The sequence below is a fragment of the Hyperolius riggenbachi genome, chromosome 8, assembly GCF_040937935.1.
Source record: "Hyperolius riggenbachi isolate aHypRig1 chromosome 8, aHypRig1.pri, whole genome shotgun sequence".
NCBI lineage: Eukaryota > Metazoa > Chordata > Amphibia > Anura > Hyperoliidae > Hyperolius > Hyperolius riggenbachi.
Window position 1 is genome coordinate 44,003,898 of NC_090653.1, and position 26,933 is coordinate 44,030,830.

At 43.7% G+C, this 26,933-nt stretch overlaps 1 protein-coding gene across 2 annotated transcripts in view; it reads right to left on the bottom strand.

The window, feature by feature from the left end:
* LOC137528774 (complement factor B-like) overlaps positions 1–26,933 on the bottom strand; it is a 161,088-nt gene that overhangs the window by 62,082 nt on the left and 72,073 nt on the right. For both annotated transcript variants that reach the window (XM_068250341.1, XM_068250340.1), the window contains exons 8-9: positions 22,209–22,340; positions 1,499–1,585 (exon numbers count right to left, since the gene is read on the bottom strand). In XM_068250341.1, the coding sequence (XP_068106442.1) occupies positions 1,499–1,585; positions 22,209–22,340 (219 nt within the window). The remainder of the gene's footprint in view (positions 1–1,498; positions 1,586–22,208; positions 22,341–26,933) is intronic.

Sequence of the window (26,933 nt, forward strand, 5' to 3'; positions counted from 1 at the left end):
CGTTTTTTATTTATGAAAGGTGGGAAAATATCACCTCTGTGAAAACTTAGAAGAAAAAGTGAATTGAATTAGGGCCAGTAGCATTCATTAAATGTGGGTCAAGGGCCCTTATACAATTCACTTTTTCCCCTGAGTTTTCTCCTAAGTCATATTTTCAAAGTCGTCAGTAAAATGCCTTTAACCTTTTGCCGACCGCGTCACGCCAATGGGCGTGGCCGCGGCGGCAGCCCCAGGACAGCCTAACGACAATTGACGTAAAGTCCTGGGGCTCTGTTTTGCAGGAGATCGCGCACAGGCTGCGCGCGCATCTCCTGCTTGGGGGGCGGAGCTCCGCCCTGCCTTAAGTCTCCGGGCGGCTATTGCCGCTCGGGAGACTGTTAGACGGCGTGATCGCCGTCTATTTACTCTGTGCAGCGCTGCAATCAGCAGCAGCGCTGCACTAGGGACAGCCGTGTGACACGGCTGTCCCCCTGGGGGACAAGAGAGCGATCGGCTCTAATAGGGTGAAGCCTATGAGAGCTGATCACCATGATTGGCTGGCTGGGGGGAGGGAGGGGGAGAGGGAAGGGGTTTAAAGGAACAGTGTTTTTTTTTAAACAAACAAAAATATTGATAAAAAAAATAAACATGGGGGAGCGATCAGACCCCACCAACAGAGAGCTCTGTTGGTGGGGAGAAAAGGGGGAGGGGGAATCACTTGTGTGCTATGTTGTGCGGCCCTGCAGCTTGGCCTTAAAGCTGCAGTGGCCTTTTTGACTAAAAATGGCCTGGTCACTAGGGGGGTTTAGCCCTGCAGTCCTCAAGAGGTTAAACCACCAGCAAACAAGAAAATACTTAGAAATAATTTTGATAGTACTTTTCCACCTTCATTTTTTGGTACTTTTTCGATTGAAAAGTTATTCTAAATAGAAGATTAAAAATTATCTCCTAGGAGAAAACTCAGGAGAAAAAGTTAATTGCATATGAGCCAAGGAGATGTATCCTGATATAAAACAAATCATGAGGGCCCATATGCAATTCACTTTTTCACCTGAGTTTTCTCCCAGGTGTTACTTTCACAACTTTTACACCACCAGCAAGAAAACAAATACTCAAAATATTTCAGACAGTACTTTTTCACCTACTCTTTGGTACATTTTCAATTACAAAGTGCTAAAACGTTATTTTAAATCGAAGATGAAAAAATATCTCCTAGGAGAAAAAATGAATTGCATCTGGGTCTTAGTCTCTTCCCCCCGGACATACATTCTATCTGTGTTGGAGATATCTATCTCTGTGGACAGCCATAAAAACCTGGTGGTTGTCTTGAACCAAATAAAGGAAGCTCAGAGCATACTCATGGAGGCAGGGGCACCCTATGTTGGTGACAAATGTATCTGCTTATGCAGCATAATTCAAAAACAAAGTTACGCAGCAGGTTTGTGAAAATGTGAAAGTCGGACTTGAGCCATACAAGTTATATACACAGAGAATACAGCAGTTTTGCCTTTGCCTTTACCTGGATTATTCTGCCCCTCACTGCTTTGTAGAAGCTCTCTTATCCTCTTGATTTCCACTTGAGGGTCACCACCTAAGTTGTATCTTCCTGAAAGAAATCAGAGAATTCATCAAAAACCACAATAATTAAATTGAAAGGTTGAGAGCGGACACTGTTTGGAGAATTTTGTAAAGTGGCTGGATAGTGTACTAGTTAAGGGCTCTGCCTTTGACATGGAAGACCAGGGTTCGAATCCTGGCTAGGTCAAGTACCTATTCAGTAGGGAGTTCAAGGCAAGACTCTTTAACACTGCAGGGTGGCCTCTTGAGCGCGTCCCAGTGGCTGCAGCTCTTGAGCGCTTTGAGTCCGACAGGAGAAAAGCGCTATACAAATGTTCGGATTATTATTAAGTGTACAACAGGAGTGGGAAGTGCTATTTTTCAGTCAGTCCAAAAGGATTTAAGACCCACAAATAGGAGTTTCGCTGTACATTTTTTTTTATTGGATTTCATTAAAGCCTTGTTTATATCAAATTTACCACTAAGAGGCAGTCCCAGGCCGCCCATGAGGCGGGGTGGGGCAGCGCTCGCCTGACCATGGGGGGGGGGGGGGACCACCGAGCTGGAGAGAGTAGCAGCCAGGAAGGGGGGCAGTGTGCACAGCGGCGAAGAGGGGAGTCAGACCCCCCTCCCTCACCTGGGTCACCCCGTCCGCTCTCCACTTCCAACTAATTGTGCAGCGTGTGGTCAGGCAGTGGGCGGGGAGCAATTACTCATCTCTTGCTTTCGCGTTACAAGCGGCGGTACGCACGCTGGAACACGGAAGGATGAGGTGGTAATTGCTCCCCGCCCACTGCCTGATGTGTCTGCCAGCTGCGCAATTAGCTGGGGGGGGAGAGAGGATGGGGATCCAGGCGAGGGAGCCCCTTTCCTGGCTGCTACCCCCTCCAGGCAACCTGGGGGCAATTATACTGCCTGGGGGGGGGGGGGGGGCGGCGGCATCTTCACAAGTTTTCCTCAGGCGGCAAAAAGTCTAGAGTCGGCCCTGCCAAGAGGAGTTCCCCTACTCTGTGTCCCACAGGGCGCCCAGGCTCGTATTCAACCTATTCGTGGTTAAGGTGGAGTGGACACACTGAGCAGGCACAGGGTTTATTTACTTGTGAAAGGGGGGATTTTGAAGGTGCCTGTCTATTACTTGGGGCACATCTGGCTACCTATATTGGGGATGTGGGTTGACTGCCTAATACTGGGGGCATATATGGCTATATTTACTGGGGAGGAGGACTACCTACTACTGGGGGCACACCCGGCTACCTATACTGAGGGGGGAGGGGGTTACCGAATACTGGGGGCACATATGGCTATCTCTATACTGAGGGTGGTAGGGGTGGTGGGGGGGGGTAGAACTTAATACTGGGAACACATCTGCTAACTATACTGGTGAAGGCACAATTCAGGGGGAGGGGAGGCGTACTTTGGAATCTCTGCCTCTGGCACTGGTTGCTGGCATCAATTTCTGTACCGTAGACATGATAGCCATAACTGTGAATATAGGTTCGGATTTGAGCTCACAGTAGCTCTATTGTGACTGGTTCTCACGGTTTAGGCACCCACTCTGAGTCACAGAATAAAATCTTGGGCAATATCTACACTGACTTTGTACGTTTGGTTTCTTTCCTCCCAAATCCCATCTGGTAGGTTAACTGGCTTCCCCCAACTTTGGTAATAGGCTAGGTAAGAAGAAATGGCAGCACCTCTAAGGGGAAAGTTGTTTACCTGACACAGAGGTGAAAATAAACATATGAGATAAACAACTGCATCTATCCTCCTTCTCCAGAAATTGATTTTTTTTTTTAGATATCCCACAGTTTTATTTTATATTTAAATCTTGTTTTACAGTTTTTACTGTTTCATTGTCTCTGCTCAATGACACATCAATTTAAGGGTGCCAGAGCTCAAATACTGTATATGAACTATTGACCCTTTTTTATCTATCCCCTGCTTTCACTGTCAGGAAAGTGTTTTATGGCTTTAATTCCTTATCCGTACATTAGACCGACCCAGTTGCGGCTCAGAATGTCCCATTTCTCTGATGAGTCACGTGGCCTGTGACACAACTAGTAAGGAGGAGTCCTGAGTGGCCTGACAGAACTACAGGAAGTAGGAGGCAGAGCTGTCGGGGATGGTTGCTTGGGTGGTCAGACTAGGAGACTGTGTGGGGTAGAGTCTGCTGACAAAACTCAATGTTGTTTTCTAATCAGGGAACATGTGTAAGTGCAATCTGTGAATACATTTATGCTTTTAGTAAACTGGTTGTACTATGAACCAGGGCCAGATTTACCATAAGGCACTGTAGGCACGCGCCTACAGGAGCCTAATGATGATGAAAAGGCGGCTCACTTTTTGAGTGCCTCTCTCCCTCCTTCCCTATAAAGAGTCCTGAGCAAAGTGTAAATGAGTGTAAAGTTACTCATTCTGCTCTCGGCATTCCACTGACTAGATCTCCCTTAATTTGGGGGCACCTCTAGCTACTTAAGACTAGTGTTGGGCGAACAGTGTTCGCCACTGTTCGGGTTCTGCAGAACATCACCCTGTTCGGGTGATGTTCGAGTTCGGCCGAACACCATCAGGTGTTCGGCCAAACCGTTCGGCCGCATGGCCGAACTAAGAGCGCATGGCCGAACGTTCCCCGAACGTTCGGCTAGCGCTGTGATTGGCCGAACGGGTCACGTGGTTCGGACCCGAACGCGCTCTGATTGGCCGAACGGTCACGTGGTTCGGGTAAATAAATACCCGAACCACGTCATATCTCCGCCATTTGTCTGTGGGTTTAGCTTTGGGTAGGCAGGCAGGGTAGTTCGCTCTCCAGCCACGCTAGCCAGGGTCCCCCCCAGTCATTGTGTGTCGCTGCTGGGAACAGTAGTACACCGCTCGCTCAGCCACACTATATATAGCATTGTTTACTGCCACTGCACTGTGTACCTCGCTCAGCCACACTATATATAGCATTGTGTGTACTGCCACTCTGTGTACACGGCTCAGCCAGACTATATAGCATTGTGTGTACTGCCACTGTGTACCTCGCTCAGCCACGCTATATATAGCATTGTGTTTACTGCCACTCTGTGTACACCGCTCAGCCAGACTATATAGCATTGTGTGTACTGCCACTCTGTGTACACGGCTCAGCCAGACTATATAGCATTGTGTGTACTGCCACTCTGTGTACACCGCTCAGCCAGACTATATAGCATTGTGTGTACTGCCACTCTGTGTACACGGCTCAGCCAGACTATATAGCATTGTGTGTACTGCCACTGTGTACCTCGCTCAGCCACGCTATATATAGCATTGTGTTTACTGCCACTCTGTGTACACCGCTCAGCCAGACTATATAGCATTGTGTGTACTGCCACTCTGTGTACACGGCTCAGCCAGACTATATAGCATTGTGTGTACTGCCACTCTGTGTACACCGCTCAGCCAGACTATATAGCATTGTGTGTACTGCCACTCTGTGTACACGGCTCAGCCAGACTATATAGCATTGTGTGTACTGCCACTGTGTACCTCGCTCAGCCACGCTATATATAGCATTGTGTTTACTGCCACTCTGTGTACACCGCTCAGCCAGACTATATAGCATTGTGTGTACTGCCACTCTGTGTACACGGCTCAGCCAGACTATATAGCATTGTGTGTACTGCCACTCTGTGTACACCGCTCAGCCAGACTATATAGCATTGTGTGTACTACCACTCTGTGTACACGGCTCAGCCAGACTATATAGCATTGTGTGTACTGCCACTGTGTACACCGCTCAGCCAGACTATATTCATTGTTTACTGCCACTCTGTGTACACGGCTCAGCCAGACTATATAGCATTGTTTACTGCCACTCTGTGTACACCGCTCAGCCAGACTATATAGCATTGTGTGTACTGCCACTCTGTGTACACCGCTCAGCCAGACTATATAGCATTGTTTACTGCCACTCTGTGTACACGGCTCAGCCAGACTATATAGCATTGTTTACTGCCACTCTGTGTACACCGCTCAGCCAGACTATATAGCATTGTGTGTACTGCCACTCTGTGTACACCGCTCAGCCAGACTATATAACGGTTTGTTGAAACTGCTGCGCTCTCCAACCTATAATAACACATAAACTCCACATAGGGTAATATTGTATAGTCAATGCAGATGCTCCACACCAATAGTGACTTGTGCTCCCCAGATGAAAAAACTTAGTACTCCCACTCCCCCTTTTCCTAGATGCTCACCAGATATATACCACCCCAGCTTTCAGGTGGATCTTGGGTAATGGTTATTAATCAGCTTTCTTGGCTCTGTAGGGGAAATGAAAGGAACTCCACATAGGGTAATACAGTTCAAAAAAGAAGCAGGATAACTTAAAACAGCACTCCCTTCAATTCCCACAGTGTCACCAGGTGAATGTGTCACTCCACACTGCAAGCCACACTTCTCACCAGATGCAGCCCACCTCTCAACTCAGGTGGAAAATGCGTTTGGTTTACTTCCAATGACGCCACGAATGATGCCTCTTTAAGATATTTCTTTTAATCCAGAATAAAAATCTCCATAAAACGATAAAAAACAATAGAAAAACACATAGCGTAATATTGTTATATAAAATAGCCTCTGCGCGTTCAATGCATCTCACTTACGCGTCCAGAGTTTGTATCAGCGTGTCACAATATAAGCATTCCAATGCCCATCCGCAGTCCGGTGTGCTGCTCAGGTACCCGCGCCCTCAGCTGTCCGCGCAGTCCCGCTCCGCTCCTTCCCCGGATCAAGGGTTTTTCCGCCGTGCACCAAAGTTTAGACCGGCCGACTTTAACCCCAGAAGGATTAAACATAGAATTTGACCTAAACTGTCATATCTCCAATGATTGAATACATTTAATTAATTGGGGGTACCCGTTGCAATTCACTGATAGGAAATAATAAGGGTTAGGAAGCATACTGGCTAATGAGGCACATTTTAATACTTAATTAGTGAAAGTAAGTTGTAACATTTGGATTGACCACAGGAGGGAGCTAATACAGTATTTTTATCAGGATAAGTGGGGCTTGTATCCGTATATATCACAAGAGGGTGTACATTTGAGTAAGGGTAGGTTATGATTAATTGACATTAATTTTGCACAATTTGTCATCATGTTACTTTGATTATATATTTATTATGTCCTTAACTTAGCACTGTAATTGTTATAGTGAATGGAGACTGTTAACAATGCCCATCTCGCTGACACGGGTGATCCACCAATCACCAACGAGGAAGCACTATGATAGGAGACGTCAGACGGCAGGAGGCGTTGCCCCTGATGAGTCTGGCGTGAGGACGAAACGCGCGTAGGGCGGAGCTACGTCTGACGTCGTACGCACACTAGGAAGCGGACCGGCCGGTCTAAACTTTGGTGCACGGCGGAAAAACCCTTGATCCGGGGAAGGAGCGGAGCGGGACTGCGCGGACAGCTGAGGGCGCGGGTACCTGAGCAGCACACCGGACTGCGGATGGGCATTGGAATGCTTATATTGTGACACGCTGATACAAACTCTGGACGCGTAAGTGAGATGCATTGAACGCGCAGAGGCTATTTTATATAACAATATTACGCTATGTGTTTTTCTATTGTTTTTTATCGTTTTATGGAGATTTTTATTCTGGATTAAAAGAAATATCTTAAAGAGGCATCATTCGTGGCGTCATTGGAAGTAAACCAAACGCATTTTCCACCTGAGTTGAGAGGTGGGCTGCATCTGGTGAGAAGTGTGGCTTGCAGTGTGGAGTGACACATTCACCTGGTGACACTGTGGGAATTGAAGGGAGTGCTGTTTTAAGTTATCCTGCTTCTTTTTTGAACTGTATTACCCTATGTGGAGTTCCTTTCATTTCCCCTACAGAGCCAAGAAAGCTGATTAATAACCATTACCCAAGATCCACCTGAAAGCTGGGGTGGTATATATCTGGTGAGCATCTAGGAAAAGGGGGAGTGGGAGTACTAAGTTTTTTCATCTGGGGAGCACAAGTCACTATTGGTGTGGAGCATCTGCATTGACTATACAATATTACCCTATGTGGAGTTTATGTGTTATTATAGGTTGGAGAGCGCAGCAGTTTCAACAAACCGTTTTATCCAAATTGGACTTCCTGCAGCGATCCCAATACTTGTTGGACAGTAGATATTTGTGCAATATATGGATTGTGGACATTAGATATACGTGCAATATATAGATTGTGGCGCAGTGTTTATTTCAACATATATATTTATAGTTTCCAGCTATTTTTCATTGCAGCCTGATCTTGGTTTTATATAGAAAATGGATGCATTTACACTTAGATCGAGAGGGAATATTGATTTAAAAACAATTTTTTCTAAAGAAATCGATGCTGATATTAGTCCTGATGATCTTGATGCACAGTTCAAAACATTGCATAATCTTATGCTAAAGGAACAGACCACCTGGTGGGATTATACTAGTCTTAACTCCTATGTAGAGGTGGGAATAGTCCCTAAACGTTACCGATGGGATCTGGTCATCAATGATGGGGAAAATACTGTCGAAAGTGACAAAGATTTGGGTGATTACCTTAATCAATGCGGGGTGGGTCTTTTAAAAAGACTAGCCAAAAGAAAGAAAAATAGATTAGATAGGTTAGAGAATGATATTGATGAATTAAAATTAAAAATGGAAACACACAAAGGAGAAGAGAAATACCAACATAAAATGGAAGATCTGACTAAGGTATTAATGAGTCATGAGAAGGAAATCATGGATATTAAACAAAAAAGATATTCAAGTGACTGCAGAGATTACAGAATACAACAAGCCTATAGGTGGCAAATCAATATAGCTGCACAACAGGCTAATAAGGATAAAATCAATAATCAAGCTCCACAAGGAGTAGAAAATAGGGAACCAACACAGGAGAACAGACAGGTTGCAATAGCCCCAGTTAATCCTAGTAGACCGGTAGAACATCCAGTTACTCCAAAGGAGAGACCCTGGACTCTCCCGAAAAACCCCAATTGGCAAAGGCGACCCAGGAGTCCCAAACAGGCCAGACCTCCCAAATACCCACAGAAACAAGATAGATATGGGACTCAGTATTATCAACTTAGGGACCCACCTAGGTCAAACAGGTTTCAACCATTGGAGGATGATGATAGAGACCCCTCTATATACAACAAATATTCCTCAAGGAAGCCAGATGGGGACCGTTTTTTAGGGTTAGAACAATGGGAGGAGTGGGACTATCTACAGGAGAAGGAGGAGGAGGGATGGGGCAGAGGAAGCAAAAGACCCACAGAAGGGGCAGCAGAGGAGGAAATAGGAAACAAAAGAAGACGATAACGAATGGCACGGGTACGGGGATATTTAATATCAGTGGAGTATCTTTAACACAAGCCCAAATTGATCTGCTTGACAAAGGACTCAATTTTGCCCCCCCCAAACCCATTAATAAATTTGGAGCATATTTGGACATTCAAAAATATACAAGGAAACTCAATATTAAAAAATATTTTCTAGGAAAAGAAGGACCTAGTAACCGTATTAATCCTCCAACCCAGTTTCAACATACCAATTTGAGAAATCGGTCACTGTTTAATCCACAAGATACGAGTAAAGAAAACAGTGTGGAAATATTCAAGCGAGCAGTTCTTAATGATTTAGAGAAGATGCAATGTAGAAGAATACATGGCTATACACAGATCAAACAACAGATTAGAAGTCTGGCTGACAATAAGGATCTTATATTGAAACCGGCAGACAAAGGGGGAGGGTTAGTGGTAATGAGTAAAGATCAATACACCACCGAGATGAATAAAATAGTGGGAGACTCTCATACATATAGGAAACTTAGAGGGAATCCCACTGTATTATACAAGAATACATTGAAACAAATACTGTTGGAGGGGGAAAAGCAAAATATTATCACCACAGATGAGTTTAAGTATCTTCTTCCAAACACTCCACGGATTCCAGTGATTTACTGTATCCCCAAAATTCATAAAGACCCCCTGAATCCACCGGGACGCCCCATAGTCAGTGGGGTAGGATCCCTTACCCAAAGGGTCGGGGAATATATAGATATATTTTTGCAACCGAGAGTTAATGAAATACCTAATCTGCTTAAAGACACCAAACATATGTTACAACGACTGGAATTGCTGGAAGTAGAAGAGGATGACCTATTAATAACAGCTGATGTAGCTTCACTATATACAGTCATTCCCCACGAAAAGAGCATCAGAATAATTAGAGAGGCCCTAAATGGGGAGGGATCCTTAAAAGAAGCTCAGACTGAGTTTATCACCAGATTGTTAGAATATTCTCTCAATCATAACTATTTTTGGTACGATGGGTCATATTATGTGCAGCAGACAGGTTGTGCCATGGGGGCCAAATTCGCACCAAGTGTAGCAAATTTGTATATGGGTGAATGGGAAAAGAGGGTACAAGAGATGCAATTATACGATAAAGTAGTGTCCTGGTCAAGATTCATTGATGATTTGTTCTTTGTGTGGAGGGGTCCAGAAACACTGCTGAGACAGTTCTGTGAAGAATTGAATCAAATTTGGCCAGAAATTAATTTAACTGTCTCTATCAGCAGTGAGCAAGTTGACTTTCTTGATCTGCAGATCAGGAAGGAAAACAGTAAGTTAACTACCAAGACATACTTTAAAAGTACGGACCGGAACGGGTACATCCCAATTACGAGTTGCCATCACAGGAATTGGCTTAAGAATATACCAAGAGGCCAATTCGTAAGAATAAGAAGAAACTGTACCCATATGGATGATTATTTGACTCAAAGTGAAACCCTTTTGAATAGATTCTTAGAAAAAGGCTATGATGAACAGACCCTAAGAACAGAGAGATTGCAGGTGGGCAAACTACCCAGACAGGATCTCCTATTAAACAAGGTAAAAGGGATAAATGACAATAAAGAGTTCTCCATTATTTTTGATTTTAATCAGCAACATAAAGATTTAGAAAAATTAATTATCAAAAATTGGAATATTATTAGAGCTGATGGAATTCTTAAGAAGGTTCTGCCCACCAAGCCCCAATTTATTTATAGAAGGGCCCCAACAATCAAGTCTACTCTGGTATCAAGCTGCATAGAGCCCCCCTTGATAGGAGGAGGTGACATGTTGGGACAAACAGGATTTTTTCCGTGTAGAAATTGTCTGGGTTGCAGACAGGCACAAGCGTTGCGGGGTAATCAAATTATATCCAGAAATACTGGCAGAACTTTCAGGATCAAACAATGCATTACTTGCAGGACAAAGGGGGTAGTTTACATTCTCTGGTGTCCGTGTGGACTGGAATATATAGGACGCACAACCAGAGAACTGTTCAAGCGTATCAGAGAACATGTTAACAATATTAAGAAGGGCCTGGAAAGTCACAGTGTCTCAAATCATTTTAGGACACATCATAATAGGGACCCTGCTGGACTTAAGTTTATGGCTCTGGAGAAATATATTAAAAAATGGAGAGGATCAAATCTTACAAAAGAAATATCCAAAGCTGAGGGCAAATGGATTTTTAATCTTAAGACTTTAACCCCAGAAGGATTAAACATAGAATTTGACCTAAACTGTCATATCTCCAATGATTGAATACATTTAATTAATTGGGGGTACCCGTTGCAATTCACTGATAGGAAATAATAAGGGTTAGGAAGCATACTGGCTAATGAGGCACATTTTAATACTTAATTAGTGAAAGTAAGTTGTAACATTTGGATTGACCACAGGAGGGAGCTAATACAGTATTTTTATCAGGATAAGTGGGGCTTGTATCCGTATATATCACAAGAGGGTGTACATTTGAGTAAGGGTAGGTTATGATTAATTGACATTAATTTTGCACAATTTGTCATCATGTTACTTTGATTATATATTTATTATGTCCTTAACTTAGCACTGTAATTGTTATAGTGAATGGAGACTGTTAACAATGCCCATCTCGCTGACACGGGTGATCCACCAATCACCAACGAGGAAGCACTATGATAGGAGACGTCAGACGGCAGGAGGCGTTGCCCCTGATGAGTCTGGCGTGAGGACGAAACGCGCGTAGGGCGGAGCTACGTCTGACGTCGTACGCACACTAGGAAGCGGACCGGCCGGTCTAAACTTTGGTGCACGGCGGAAAAACCCTTGATCCGGGGAAGGAGCGGAGCGGGACTGCGCGGACAGCTGAGGGCGCGGGTACCTGAGCAGCACACCGGACTGCGGATGGGCATTGGAATGCTTATATTGTGACACGCTGATACAAACTCTGGACGCGTAAGTGAGATGCATTGAACGCGCAGAGGCTATTTTATATAACAATATTACGCTATGTGTTTTTCTATTGTTTTTTATCGTTTTATGGAGATTTTTATTCTGGATTAAAAGAAATATCTTAAAGAGGCATCATTCGTGGCGTCATTGGAAGTAAACCAAACGCATTTTCCACCTGAGTTGAGAGGTGGGCTGCATCTGGTGAGAAGTGTGGCTTGCAGTGTGGAGTGACACATTCACCTGGTGACACTGTGGGAATTGAAGGGAGTGCTGTTTTAAGTTATCCTGCTTCTTTTTTGAACTGTATTACCCTATGTGGAGTTCCTTTCATTTCCCCTACAGAGCCAAGAAAGCTGATTAATAACCATTACCCAAGATCCACCTGAAAGCTGGGGTGGTATATATCTGGTGAGCATCTAGGAAAAGGGGGAGTGGGAGTACTAAGTTTTTTCATCTGGGGAGCACAAGTCACTATTGGTGTGGAGCATCTGCATTGACTATACAATATTACCCTATGTGGAGTTTATGTGTTATTATAGGTTGGAGAGCGCAGCAGTTTCAACAAACCGTTTTATCCAAATTGGACTTCCTGCAGCGATCCCAATACTTGTTGGACAGTAGATATTTGTGCAATATATGGATTGTGGACATTAGATATACGTGCAATATATAGATTGTGGCGCAGTGTTTATTTCAACATATATATTTATAGTTTCCAGCTATTTTTCATTGCAGCCTGATCTTGGTTTTATATAGAAAATGGATGCATTTACACTTAGATCGAGAGGGAATATTGATTTAAAAACAATTTTTTCTAAAGAAATCGATGCTGATATTAGTCCTGATGATCTTGATGCACAGTTCAAAACATTGCATAATCTTATGCTAAAGGAACAGACCACCTGGTGGGATTATACTAGTCTTAACTCCTATGTAGAGGTGGGAATAGTCCCTAAACGTTACCGATGGGATCTGGTCATCAATGATGGGGAAAATACTGTCGAAAGTGACAAAGATTTGGGTGATTACCTTAATCAATGCGGGGTGGGTCTTTTAAAAAGACTAGCCAAAAGAAAGAAAAATAGATTAGATAGGTTAGAGAATGATATTGATGAATTAAAATTAAAAATGGAAACACACAAAGGAGAAGAGAAATACCAACATAAAATGGAAGATCTGACTAAGGTATTAATGAGTCATGAGAAGGAAATCATGGATATTAAACAAAAAAGATATTCAAGTGACTGCAGAGATTACAGAATACAACAAGCCTATAGGTGGCAAATCAATATAGCTGCACAACAGGCTAATAAGGATAAAATCAATAATCAAGCTTCACAAGGAGTAGAAAATAGGGAACCAACACAGGAGAACAGACAGGTTGCAATAGCCCCAGTTAATCCTAGTAGACCGGTAGAACATCCAGTTACTCCAAAGGAGAGACCCTGGACTCTCCCGAAAAACCCCAATTGGCAAAGGCGACCCAGGAGTCCCAAACAGGCCAGACCTCCCAAATACCCACAGAAACAAGATAGATATGGGACTCAGTATTATCAACTTAGGGACCCACCTAGGTCAAACAGGTTTCAACCATTGGAGGATGATGATAGAGACCCCTCTATATACAACAAATATTCCTCAAGGAAGCCAGATGGGGACCGTTTTTTAGGGTTAGAACAATGGGAGGAGTGGGACTATCTACAGGAGAAGGAGGAGGAGGGATGGGGCAGAGGAAGCAAAAGACCCACAGAAGGGGCAGCAGAGGAGGAAATAGGAAACAAAAGAAGACGATAACGAATGGCACGGGTACGGGGATATTTAATATCAGTGGAGTATCTTTAACACAAGCCCAAATTGATCTGCTTGACAAAGGACTCAATTTTGCCCCCCCCAAACCCATTAATAAATTTGGAGCATATTTGGACATTCAAAAATATACAAGGAAACTCAATATTAAAAAATATTTTCTAGGAAAAGAAGGACCTAGTAACCGTATTAATCCTCCAACCCAGTTTCAACATACCAATTTGAGAAATCGGTCACTGTTTAATCCACAAGATACGAGTAAAGAAAACAGTGTGGAAATATTCAAGCGAGCAGTTCTTAATGATTTAGAGAAGATGCAATGTAGAAGAATACATGGCTATACACAGATCAAACAACAGATTAGAAGTCTGGCTGACAATAAGGATCTTATATTGAAACCGGCAGACAAAGGGGGAGGGTTAGTGGTAATGAGTAAAGATCAATACACCACCGAGATGAATAAAATAGTGGGAGACTCTCATACATATAGGAAACTTAGAGGGAATCCCACTGTATTATACAAGAATACATTGAAACAAATACTGTTGGAGGGGGAAAAGCAAAATATTATCACCACAGATGAGTTTAAGTATCTTCTTCCAAACACTCCACGGATTCCAGTGATTTACTGTATCCCCAAAATTCATAAAGACCCCCTGAATCCACCGGGACGCCCCATAGTCAGTGGGGTAGGATCCCTTACCCAAAGGGTCGGGGAATATATAGATATATTTTTGCAACCGAGAGTTAATGAAATACCTAATCTGCTTAAAGACACCAAACATATGTTACAACGACTGGAATTGCTGGAAGTAGAAGAGGATGACCTATTAATAACAGCTGATGTAGCTTCACTATATACAGTCATTCCCCACGAAAAGAGCATCAGAATAATTAGAGAGGCCCTAAATGGGGAGGGATCCTTAAAAGAAGCTCAGACTGAGTTTATCACCAGATTGTTAGAATATTCTCTCAATCATAACTATTTTTGGTACGATGGGTCATATTATGTGCAGCAGACAGGTTGTGCCATGGGGGCCAAATTCGCACCAAGTGTAGCAAATTTGTATATGGGTGAATGGGAAAAGAGGGTACAAGAGATGCAATTATACGATAAAGTAGTGTCCTGGTCAAGATTCATTGATGATTTGTTCTTTGTGTGGAGGGGTCCAGAAACACTGCTGAGACAGTTCTGTGAAGAATTGAATCAAATTTGGCCAGAAATTAATTTAACTGTCTCTATCAGCAGTGAGCAAGTTGACTTTCTTGATCTGCAGATCAGGAAGGAAAACAGTAAGTTAACTACCAAGACATACTTTAAAAGTACGGACCGGAACGGGTACATCCCAATTACGAGTTGCCATCACAGGAATTGGCTTAAGAATATACCAAGAGGCCAATTCGTAAGAATAAGAAGAAACTGTACCCATATGGATGATTATTTGACTCAAAGTGAAACCCTTTTGAATAGATTCTTAGAAAAAGGCTATGATGAACAGACCCTAAGAACAGAGAGATTGCAGGTGGGCAAACTACCCAGACAGGATCTCCTATTAAACAAGGTAAAAGGGATAAATGACAATAAAGAGTTCTCCATTATTTTTGATTTTAATCAGCAACATAAAGATTTAGAAAAATTAATTATCAAAAATTGGAATATTATTAGAGCTGATGGAATTCTTAAGAAGGTTCTGCCCACCAAGCCCCAATTTATTTATAGAAGGGCCCCAACAATCAAGTCTACTCTGGTATCAAGCTGCATAGAGCCCCCCTTGATAGGAGGAGGTGACATGTTGGGACAAACAGGATTTTTTCCGTGTAGAAATTGTCTGGGTTGCAGACAGGCACAAGCGTTGCGGGGTAATCAAATTATATCCAGAAATACTGGCAGAACTTTCAGGATCAAACAATGCATTACTTGCAGGACAAAGGGGGTAGTTTACATTCTCTGGTGTCCGTGTGGACTGGAATATATAGGACGCACAACCAGAGAACTGTTCAAGCGTATCAGAGAACATGTTAACAATATTAAGAAGGGCCTGGAAAGTCACAGTGTCTCAAATCATTTTAGGACACATCATAATAGGGACCCTGCTGGACTTAAGTTTATGGCTCTGGAGAAATATATTAAAAAATGGAGAGGATCAAATCTTACAAAAGAAATATCCAAAGCTGAGGGCAAATGGATTTTTAATCTTAAGACTTTAACCCCAGAAGGATTAAACATAGAATTTGACCTAAACTGTCATATCTCCAATGATTGAATACATTTAATTAATTGGGGGTACCCGTTGCAATTCACTGATAGGAAATAATAAGGGTTAGGAAGCATACTGGCTAATGAGGCACATTTTAATACTTAATTAGTGAAAGTAAGTTGTAACATTTGGATTGACCACAGGAGGGAGCTAATACAGTATTTTTATCAGGATAAGTGGGGCTTGTATCCGTATATATCACAAGAGGGTGTACATTTGAGTAAGGGTAGGTTATGATTAATTGACATTAATTTTGCACAATTTGTCATCATGTTACTTTGATTATATATTTATTATGTCCTTAACTTAGCACTGTAATTGTTATAGTGAATGGAGACTGTTAACAATGCCCATCTCGCTGACACGGGTGATCCACCAATCACCAACGAGGAAGCACTATGATAGGAGACGTCAGACGGCAGGAGGCGTTGCCCCTGATGAGTCTGGCGTGAGGACGAAACGCGCGTAGGGCGGAGCTACGTCTGACGTCGTACGCACACTAGGAAGCGGACCGGCCGGTCTAAACTTTGGTGCACGGCGGAAAAACCCTTGATCCGGGGAAGGAGCGGAGCGGGACTGCGCGGACAGCTGAGGGCGCGGGTACCTGAGCAGCACACCGGACTGCGGATGGGCATTGGAATGCTTATATTGTGACACGCTGATACAAACTCTGGACGCGTAAGTGAGATGCATTGAACGCGCAGAGGCTATTTTATATAACAATATTACGCTATGTGTTTTTCTATTGTTTTTTATCGTTTTATGGAGATTTTTATTCTGGATTAAAAGAAATATCTTAAAGAGGCATCATTCGTGGCGTCATTGGAAGTAAACCAAACGCATTTTCCACCTGAGTTGAGAGGTGGGCTGCATCTGGTGAGAAGTGTGGCTTGCAGTGTGGAGTGACACATTCACCTGGTGACACTGTGGGAATTGAAGGGAGTGCTGTTTTAAGTTATCCTGCTTCTTTTTTGAACTGTATTACCCTATGTGGAGTTCCTTTCATTTCCCCTACAGAGCCAAGAAAGCTGATTAATAACCATTACCCAAGATCCACCTGAAAGCTGGGGTGGTATATATCTGGTGAGCATCTAGGAAAAGGGGGAGTGGGAGTACTAAGTTTTTTCATCTGGGGAGCACAAGTCACTATTGGTGTGGAGCATCTGCATTGACTATACAATATTACCCTATGTGGAGTTTATGTGTTATTATAGGTTGGAGAGCGCAGCAGTTTCAACAAACCGTTTTATCCAAATTGGACTTCCTGCAGCGATCCCAATACTTGTTGGACAGTAGATATTTGTGCAATATATGGATTGTGGACATTAGATATACGTGCAATATATAGATTGTGGCGCAGTGTTTATTTCAACAGCCAGACTATATAGCATTGCGTACTCTGCCAGTCAGTGTGTATATTGCTGGGATCAGTAATACTCCACTCACCGCCAACCACTATATGAGCTCACCATGAGTTCCTCAGAGACCTCCGCTGTGAGCAGCACTCCCAACAACAGCAACAGCCAACGCCCCACGCAAGCTATAACATCCACCCCAGCAGCCAGTGGTCAGCAGCAGCCCTCCCCGGAGGAGAACGTTGTGTCCATCGGTCCGTCGCCAGAGCGATTAATGAGGGCTGCCATTGAGGAGATGATGGGGCCTGATGTGGAGGAGGAGGTCTGGCTCAGGCCAGCATCCCAAGTTAATGTTGAGGACGATGAGGGGTCTGTGTCTGGGGATGTTGGGGTGGCAGAGGTGGTGGGTGGGTCAGACTCAGTAGAAGAGTTGTATGATGAGGATGATGATCGGGACCATCTGTATGTGCCTCAGAGTCCGACCCCGGAAAACATGTTGTATCGTGTGTTTAGGTACTAAAATCTGCGTTCCCACTTCCCAGTACTGCCCGCAGTGCCCGGGTCCACGGATCCATATAATTTTTTGGGCAGCACTATCAAACTGTGGTACTATGAGTGAGTTGCCATGGTCCTGTGCTGCCTGTCACACTCACCGTCTGTCTGCAGATGGATTGTTCAACACAGCTACGCCATCTGACATGTAGTCCTGGGCCTTGACCATCTTCTCCAGGCGATTGGTGTTGGAGGACGTGGAACTGCCCGATTGCTGTTATGTGGGCTGCTGCATGGGTGTCAGAAAATGTTCCCACTCCAAGGACACTGCCAATACCATTCCCTTTTCGGCACTAGCAGCAGCTTGTGTTCTTTGCTGCCCTCCTGGTCCTCCTGGGTTTGCTGAAGTCAGTCTGTCGGCGTACAACTGGCTAGAGAAGGAGGAGGATGTCAATCTCCTCTCTAAAGTCTCCATCCTCAAGGGCCTGCTGGAATTGTTCCATTTTTGACCTGTCTGACACTTTCTTCAATCAGTTTTTAACATTGTGTTTGTATAAACTGGGTATAAACCCAGTAATTGGTGTGGTCCAGATTCCAGAATAATGAATAATAATGAATAGTGAATAATGCGCGGGCCACGTTCAATGCAGTCTAGCATGAATTGAGCCATGTGTGCCAGAGAGTCCTGCCAGACTCCTCTGTCTTCATGTTCTTGTGAGCGTTGTGATTGTTGTGATGCACCATATTCGTCACCAGCATCACTTTCTTCCTCTTCTGCTGTCCATTCCCGCTAAATTGTGGAAGTCCAACGTGCACCGCTCTGTCCCTCGGCAGTGGGGGCATCCAATTCCTGCTCCAACTCCAGCTGTTCCTCGTCCTGTTCTTTGTCATAGCTGGGACCAGCGTTTCCTGAGGCAGGTTGCCTGATGTTGGTATCATCACGCTGATCGTTTTCATCTTCAGAATCCCCCACTTGCATCATGCCAGCGGTTTCCATCTTCAACATTGATTTCTTCAGTAAACACAGCAGTGGTATTGTAATACTGACTGTAGAGTTGTCACTGCTCAGTCACGCAACGTGGATTGCTCAAAATTTTGGAGGACTTGGCAGAGATCCAACATGGTGGCCCAATCAGATCCACAGAAGCTTGGTAGCTAGCTGCTGGAATGCGCCTCGGCACTGCGCAAAAGCGTGCTAGCATGTGCAGCGTAGAATTCCAGCGCGTAGGGAGGGACATCACCCAGCGAGCGATGGTGCGCTAGATTAAAGCGCTCCTGCATCTCTTGGTGAGTCCTTCAGAAGCGGTACTGGACTTTTAACAATGTTTTTTTTTTTCCTTCAACAGAAGATCTGCCACGTTGGAGTGAGGAGGACGCCGCCGACCCCGACACCAAGCTGAACCCCAGCGAACTCCAAGCAGAGGATCTTCAGGAACCCTCAAGGCTTTGAGCAAGCTGAGGAGGATCAGCAGTCCCGACGAGACCTCTCCTCATATGCGACTGAGTGCAGTGGAGCTCCCCAGAACAACCTCTCAGTTGTCACTTTGTCACTGGTCACTTTGTCACTTTGTCATTTTGTCACTTGTCACTTGTCACTTGTCACTTGTCACTTTGTCACTTGTCACTTTGTCACTTGTCACTTTGCCATTTTGTCACTTTGTCACTTGTCACGTTGTCACTTGTCACTTTGTCACTTGTCACTTTGTCATTTTGTCATTTTGTCACTTTGTCACTGGTCACTTTGTCACTTTTCACTTGGTCACTTGTCACTTGGTCACTTGTCCAGATGATCTCGGTACACCTCCTGCGATTCAAATTCCTGCACACATTGCTCTGGGATTTGGGTGTGATGAATGATGCATCTAACTGGCCACCGGAGGCAATTAAGGCCTTCAAAACATTGAAAGCAGCTTTCTGTTCCGCCCCCATTTTGCGTCATGTTGAGTTGTTGACGTCATGTTCATCCTCAGCCTCGCCTTGCATTTCAGTGCGAGGTGCATTTTCCACAGAAAAAGGTTGTGAATCCGGGCACAACATTTGTGGCTGTTCCATTGACCTTTCACAGGTAGAAGATTGTGGGGGTGGGAATAGCTCCTCCGAATAGCCCATTGTGTCCTGAAAACTACTCATTGCATTGCTTTGCGCACACATTTTTTTGTCCTCATGCAAGGCCTGAGTTGCACCTGAAAGCGTGGCCTTCTCCTCCTGCGCCTCCTCCTGTTCCATCACGTCTGCTGCTGCTGGGTTAGCGTTGACGCCCGGTCCCTGTTTATTGAACCTCTTATCTTTATTACATTTATGACTGCATGGCGGTAAAAAGCATGCTATCCGCACGCTTCTTGTCCTCATGCAAGGCCTGGGTTGTTGTGTCTCAAAAAGCATGGCCTTCTCCTCCTGCGCCTGCTCCTGTTCCATCACGTGTGCTGCTGCTGCTGGGTTAGCGTTACCGGTCCCTTTTCCTGGAACCTCTTCTCTGTATTACATTTATGACTGCATGGCGACAAAAAGCATGTTACCTGTGCAAAGAAACATGACATTTTCCACATTTAAAAGACAGTTTTTCCTTTGAAACTTTACAATCAATTTTCTCAAAAACTATAAGCTCTTTTTCAAATATTTTTTTTCCTCTTGTACCCACTCCCAAGGTGCACATACCCTGCTAATTTAGGGTATGTAGCATGTAAGGAAGCTTTACAAAGCACGAAAGTTCGGGTCCCCATTGACTTCCATTATGTTCGGAGTTCGGCGCGAACACCCGAACATCGCGGCGATGTTCGGCGAACGTTCGCGAACCCGAACATCTAGGTGTTCGCCCAACACTACTTAAGACTGAGGATAGCTCTGGCTACCTAATACTAAGGGGCACCTGTAGATACCTATGACGGGCAAGGGAAGTAAGGGAACAGTGAAAGCTGGGCCAGCCAGCACACTTGCACTGCAGTGTGGTGGGAGTTTGTAAGTTCATAGAGGACGAAGCCTAAGGTACCAGGATATCTGTGCCTATAGGCTCCTGTTATGTAAATCTGGGCCTGCTATGAACTCTTTTTATTGGTCTGAGGTAAACTTTTAAAGCCTGCTGGTCAGAAGAAAGTCACAGTGAGGATTGAAGTGGTATATGGCTGAGAGGCGAGGGGAGCTCATTGAATGCCAACACCTGATTGAGACCATTGTAATAGTGGTCCTGCTGTCTCAGTGTGTTAAAACAACAAACTGTGTGGTGGTGGTGTAGAATACATTTTTCCCAACCCTATCCTCAAGGCCCACCAACAGTGCATGTTTTGCAGGAGACCAAAAACATACACAGGTGGGGTAATTAGCATCTCAGCAGAGCTGATTAACTAACTACCTCTGTGGATTTCCACAAAACATGCAGTGTTGGTGGGCCTTGTGGACAGGGTTGGGAACACTGGTGTAAAATAACCCTTTGAAGTGCTAAACTTAAAGGACAACCAAGGTGACATGTGACATGATGAGATAGACATGTGTATGTATAGTGCCTAGCACACAAATAACTATGCTGTGTTCCTTTTTGTATTTCTCTGCAGAGTTAAACATCAGTTATGCAAGTGACAGTTTCTGTCCGGGTCGGGACCGGGTCAGACTATAGTATAACCCTCACTGATTAGTAATTACAGCCATAAAATACTTTTCTGTCAGTAAATACCTTCTGAGTGCAGGAGAAAAATAAAAAAGGCTCAATAATTCATAGATTTGAGCTTTAGTATATTTCAATAAAAGTGTCATTAAGCAGAGACAATGAAACAGTAAAAACGTAATAATTAGATTTAAATAATAATAATAATAATAATGGCAGTATTTGTATAGCGCCTTTCTCCTGTCGGACTCAAAGCGCGTGCGAGGCAGCCACTAGAGCGCACTCAGTAGGCAGTAGCAGTGTTAAGGAGACTTGCCCAAGAAACTCCTTACTGAAATAGGTGCTGGCTTACTGAACAGGCAGAGCCGAGATTTAAACCCAGGTCTCCTGTGTCAGAGGCAGAGCCCTTAACCATTACACTATCCAGCCACTGGATATAAAATAAAACTGTGGGATAAAAGTCATTTTTTAGGAGAAAGAGGATAGATACAATTTTTTTGCTCATCAGTTTATTTCCACTTTAGATGTCCTTTAAGGAGATTTTATGTTGGCATATCGTTTGAGGGTACCTCTACCTGCATCTCCAGTGATCCGGTCAAAGATACTAAGGCCACCTTCACATGAACTTTGAATATAGAATAGAGAGGGTCTTCTGCACATGCGCTCACACACACACTCACACACACTCACACTCTCTCTCTCGCTCTCTCTCTCTTTTCCCCTCTATCTTTGTGACGAGTGTGCTTGACGTTGTTTGCAACCTGATTTTTAACTCTTTCAGGCAGAGAAAGAAAAAAAAGGAACACAGCACAGTTATTTGTGTATTTATGTGCTTGGCACGGTGGAAAATAATACTAGAAAAAATTAGTCCCACAGAGCATAACTGTATAAACTTTGTTACCGTTTGCCAGGAACACAATGATGTTTTGTGTCTTCAAGAGTCCCAATGGATCTCTCTGTTGGTTTGCAAATAGCATATTATACACCTCCTTGAAAGCTCCACGATAGTTTGTTCCGTGTTTTTTTCCATGTTCTGAGAAGGAGAGAAAAGAGATGACTAAAAAAAACCGAAGAAATGAAGAGCAAAATTAACAGATTAGTTGTGCGCTTTAATTTCCCAAACCACTGGTTTATTCCGGCAACAGATTGTGGTAATTTCTGCAGTTCCAATGCCTATAAGTGTCTTTAGTTTTCGGGTTTGTGAATATCAGGGCAATGTGGTATACACCACATCAAGACATTAAGATAGTACTTTTTCACCTACGTTTTGTACTTTTTCAATTTGCTAAGTGCTGGAAAGTTGTTTTAGTCTGCCTGGAACCCACTTGCAGTTTTTTTTCTGCTGGTGTTTTGGCAGCCTGTGCATTTTGAAAAACACTCTCACCCATTCACTTGAATAAGAACTGCGGCAAAATCACTGCAAAATAGTTTGTGGGGATTTTGCTGCAATTCTCATTGAAGTGAAACAGAGGCCCATATGCAATTCACTTTTTCACCCAAGTTTTCTCCTAGGAGACAATATTTAATCTTTGTAACTATTGTGGAATTATCTCCGTGGTCAGCGCACAAGATGTGCGCTGACACTGCGGAAATCCTCCACAAGCATCTGAATATGTCTCTTTCCATCTATGTCTTTCCCTGAGCTATATGTATTGTGCCAAAAATAATAATGACCCAGTCATGCATGGCGAAATAAACGATTCTGATTCTAATTCTGATTCTGAATAACAGAACCCAGCTTTGGTGCAATGCACCTGTAGAGGGGAATTCCCACCGGCAGATGGAGCTGTGGAGTGCAGAGGAATAAACCCTCTGCACTGCCACAGATGCCAGATAGGAATTGTACGAGGGGAAGCAATACAGGGCAAGATAGCCCCTAGAGAGAGAGAGAATGAGCACAGAGACAGAATGTATGTATGTCCACCAATCTAGTCGCCACTCAGCGACGGTTGAAATACAACAGCAAAAACCAAAGTGAGAAAGCAATCGCCAGAATGGCGAATGCTAATAGAGACACAAGACTGAATGAGACAGAGCGTGACTGAGTAGGAAAGGCACAGCAAAGAACCACAATCTGAACGTCAAAGAGAGTAACAAACGAACTACCTAAACGCGGTCGCCGCACGTAAAGCGCAACAGCGACAAAACACGTTAATGGCGCTGTCTCCACACGAGAAGCGCAACAGAGACAAAACACGCCAACCCTGACTAACAAATGAACCTAACAAAGAAGACAGACAAATAACGCGAACGCTTGCTAATCGGTTGCCTCCCACCAGACAACAGCAAACGTTCGTGCTGGACAAGACAGACTAAAGGAGTAACCAGTAGCAACCGCAGCTAAGGTTATACTCCAAGACAGACAAAGCAGATCCACTACCGCTAGGGCGAATGCGATCTAGGAACGAGACCAAACGATTTACTGCCAGCCGCCGCAGGTGACAGTACAATCGCAGGGACCAGACAAAAACAGCACAGGAATAAACAGTACAAATAATACAAAGCCTGACTGCACTATAGAGAATGCAAGATTCACTCCCCAATAATTAATTATTAACTATTAACTACACTAGAATCTTCGCCAACAATCAGCAGAGGGGCTGAAACTCCAGGAAAGTTAGCAGGAACAAACCTTCATAACCAGCAGAGAATTCTGGGAGGAAATGGTATTTATACTGCAAGCCATCAAAGGAAGCAGCTAAGCAATTTGCATGACAAGTGGATGCAAATTCCTCACCAGAACAGCAACTCTGAAACTTGCAGAGTGAAGATAGGTCTCTTTTCCAGGGACCTGCAGCACTCAGACCTAAAAAATGGTCAAAAAGCTGTCTGCCTGTGCAGACAGCAGAGCAGATCATTACAATCTTCTGTTTAAAATAACTTTTGAGCACTTTGCAATTGAAAAAATACCAAAAGTAGGTTGCTTGTTGGTGGCTTCAAAATCATTTTATTGACAAGGTGTAAAAATATCAACTTGGAGAAAACCAAGAAGAAAAAAGGGAATTGCCTATATGGCCTTTATTCTATTCACTTTTTCTCCTAAATTTTCTCCTAGGTGACATTTTTAAACTTGTCAACAAAATGTCCTTTAAGCCACCAGAAAGCAAGAAAATACTCCAAATAATTTTGATAGTACTACCGTCTTTCCCCAAATACAAGACACTGTCTTATATTCTTTTTGGGGAGGAAATATGTGCTAGGGCTTATTTTCGGGGGGAGGGGCTAGACTCTTTGTGTATGGGGAGGCTATTACCGCACCTCCCTTGTGGCTGCATCCCCCTCCGTTCCAAGCAATTTCTACGGTGGTGGTGGCGGCGGCAGCGACATGGTATTCAAGCTATGAGGGCGCCCTTTGACCCTCACGCTGCACGCAGTACACTTTGCCGTCTTTGCGCTGGCGCTCCCTTCCTATTATAATCGTGCGCCCCCCCAGCATGCTTGAAATATAAGGGAGGCCTTATTTTCGGGGTAGGTTTTATTTTAGGGGAAAGACGGTATCTCAACTACTTTTTGGTACATTTTTAGTTGAAAACTGCTGGCAAGTTATTTTAAATCAAAGGTGAATTGCATATGGTCCCAGATGAGCCCAGGGCTCATATGCAATTAACTTTTTCTCCTGAGTTTTTTCTTTAGAGATAATTTTTCACTACTCTCCAATTAAACAAGTACCAAAAAGTATATGAAAAGTAAAAGTACTGTCAAAATTATTCAGAGTATTTTCTTGCTTGCTGGTGGCTTAAAAGGCTTTTTAATCATGAAGTGTAAAAATATTACTTAAGAGGAATTGCCGCAAAAATCTTAAAATTTAAAACGCATACAAATAAGAAGTACATTTCTCCCAGAATTTAAGATGAGCCATAAATGACTTCTCTCCTACGTTGCTGTCACTTACAGTAGGCAGGGCCAGCGCCACCATACAGGCAAAGGAGGCAATTGCCCCAGGGCCCCAGAGCTTGTAGGGGCCCAAAGTGGCTGCAAGAAGAAAAAAACATTTTTCAAAAAGACCTTATAGTTTTTGAGAAAATAGATTTTAAAGTTTCAAAGAAAAAAAAATACACAATTGAAAACCCGCTGGCTTTAATGGTTAATAGCAAATCCACTTTAAATGCTAGAAACCCTAAATTTGCAGGATATGTTAAGGAGATCATTGGGGATAAGAGGAAAAAAACATTTTTCAAAAAGACCTTATAGTTTTTAAGAAAATCGATTTTAAAGTTTAGAAAGGAAAAAAGTATACTTTTAAATGCGGTAAATGTCACTTTTAGTAGCAAACCTAACGGTAGTGTAATTTTACATGCATCAAAAGAAAGAGCAATAAATTTCCTGACGGGGTTTCCAGGGGGTCCATACGCAGCCACAGCCGCAATATGGCTGTATGAAGATCCCTGGCATTTTTTCCTATTTTCCCAATTTTTTTTATGTTTAGAGTGTGGGAATTTTTTTTTTAAATTATGTGGGGTCCCCCCTCCTGAAACTTGTTAACCCCTTGTCCCCCATGCAGGCAGGGATAGCCAGAATGTGGAGCTCCGACCGATTGGGGCTTCAAACCCTGACTATACCAGCTGCAAAAAAGGTCCCTTAATGCCGATTTTTGTTCCGGAGTATCTGTTGGGACCCCCACCCAGGTTTATTTTGCCCTGGGGCCCCATTGTTGCTTAAACCGGCCCTGACAGTAGGTAGTAGAAATCTGACATTACCAATAGAGCTGCTCAAATCCGGATCCGGGAGACATCCGGATAGTTCTATCCGGATATCTCCCAGTTACCTGTGCAGGGCGGGCGGGGGGTATTAATCTTACCTGTCTGACATCTTCTTCGGTCCGTCTCTCGGCGCCTCCCACGATGTGGTCCAAGCTGCGGTCACGTGATTACAAACACTTCCTCCTTCCGGGTTGAAGGAGGAAGTGTTTGTAATCACGTGACTCGCGTGGAGCGCATCGTGGGAGGCACCGAGGGACGGACGAAGAAGACGTCAGACAGGTAAGATTAACCCCTCACCCACCCCACACAGGTTTACTGGGAGACATCCGGATAGCAACTATCCGGGTATCTCCCGGATCCGGATTTGAGCAGCTCTAATTACCAACAGGTTTTGGGTTAGTCCATCTCTCTATAGGGTATTCTCAGTATGGCCTTTATTCTTTATAAAGACATTCCATGAAAATGATTAATACAAAGATGCTGGCCAGCCTCCCTGCTCGCTGCACACTATTTTGCCAGTTGGATGGAGCAACTGCCATTCACTATGTGCTTTTAAAAATAAAGAAAACCCTGAGAACCCCCCTATGAGAAGATGGGCTAGTCCAAAATAATCGGTAATAGTCGGTAATGTCAGATTTCTACTACCTACTGTAAGTGACAGCAACATAGGAGAGAAGTAATCTATGGCTCATTTTACTCTAAGAGAAATGTACTTCTTATTTGTATGTGTTTTAAATTTTAAGATTTTCGTGACTGTTCCTCTTTAGGAAAAAACTTAAGAGAAAAAAAATGTACTTTTTCTTCTGAGTTTTCTCCAAGGTGATATTTTCACACCTTGGGCCATATGCAATTCACTTTTTTCTCCTCAGTTTTCTCCTAGGAAATCATTATTCATCTTTGATTTAGAATAACTTTTCAGAACTTTG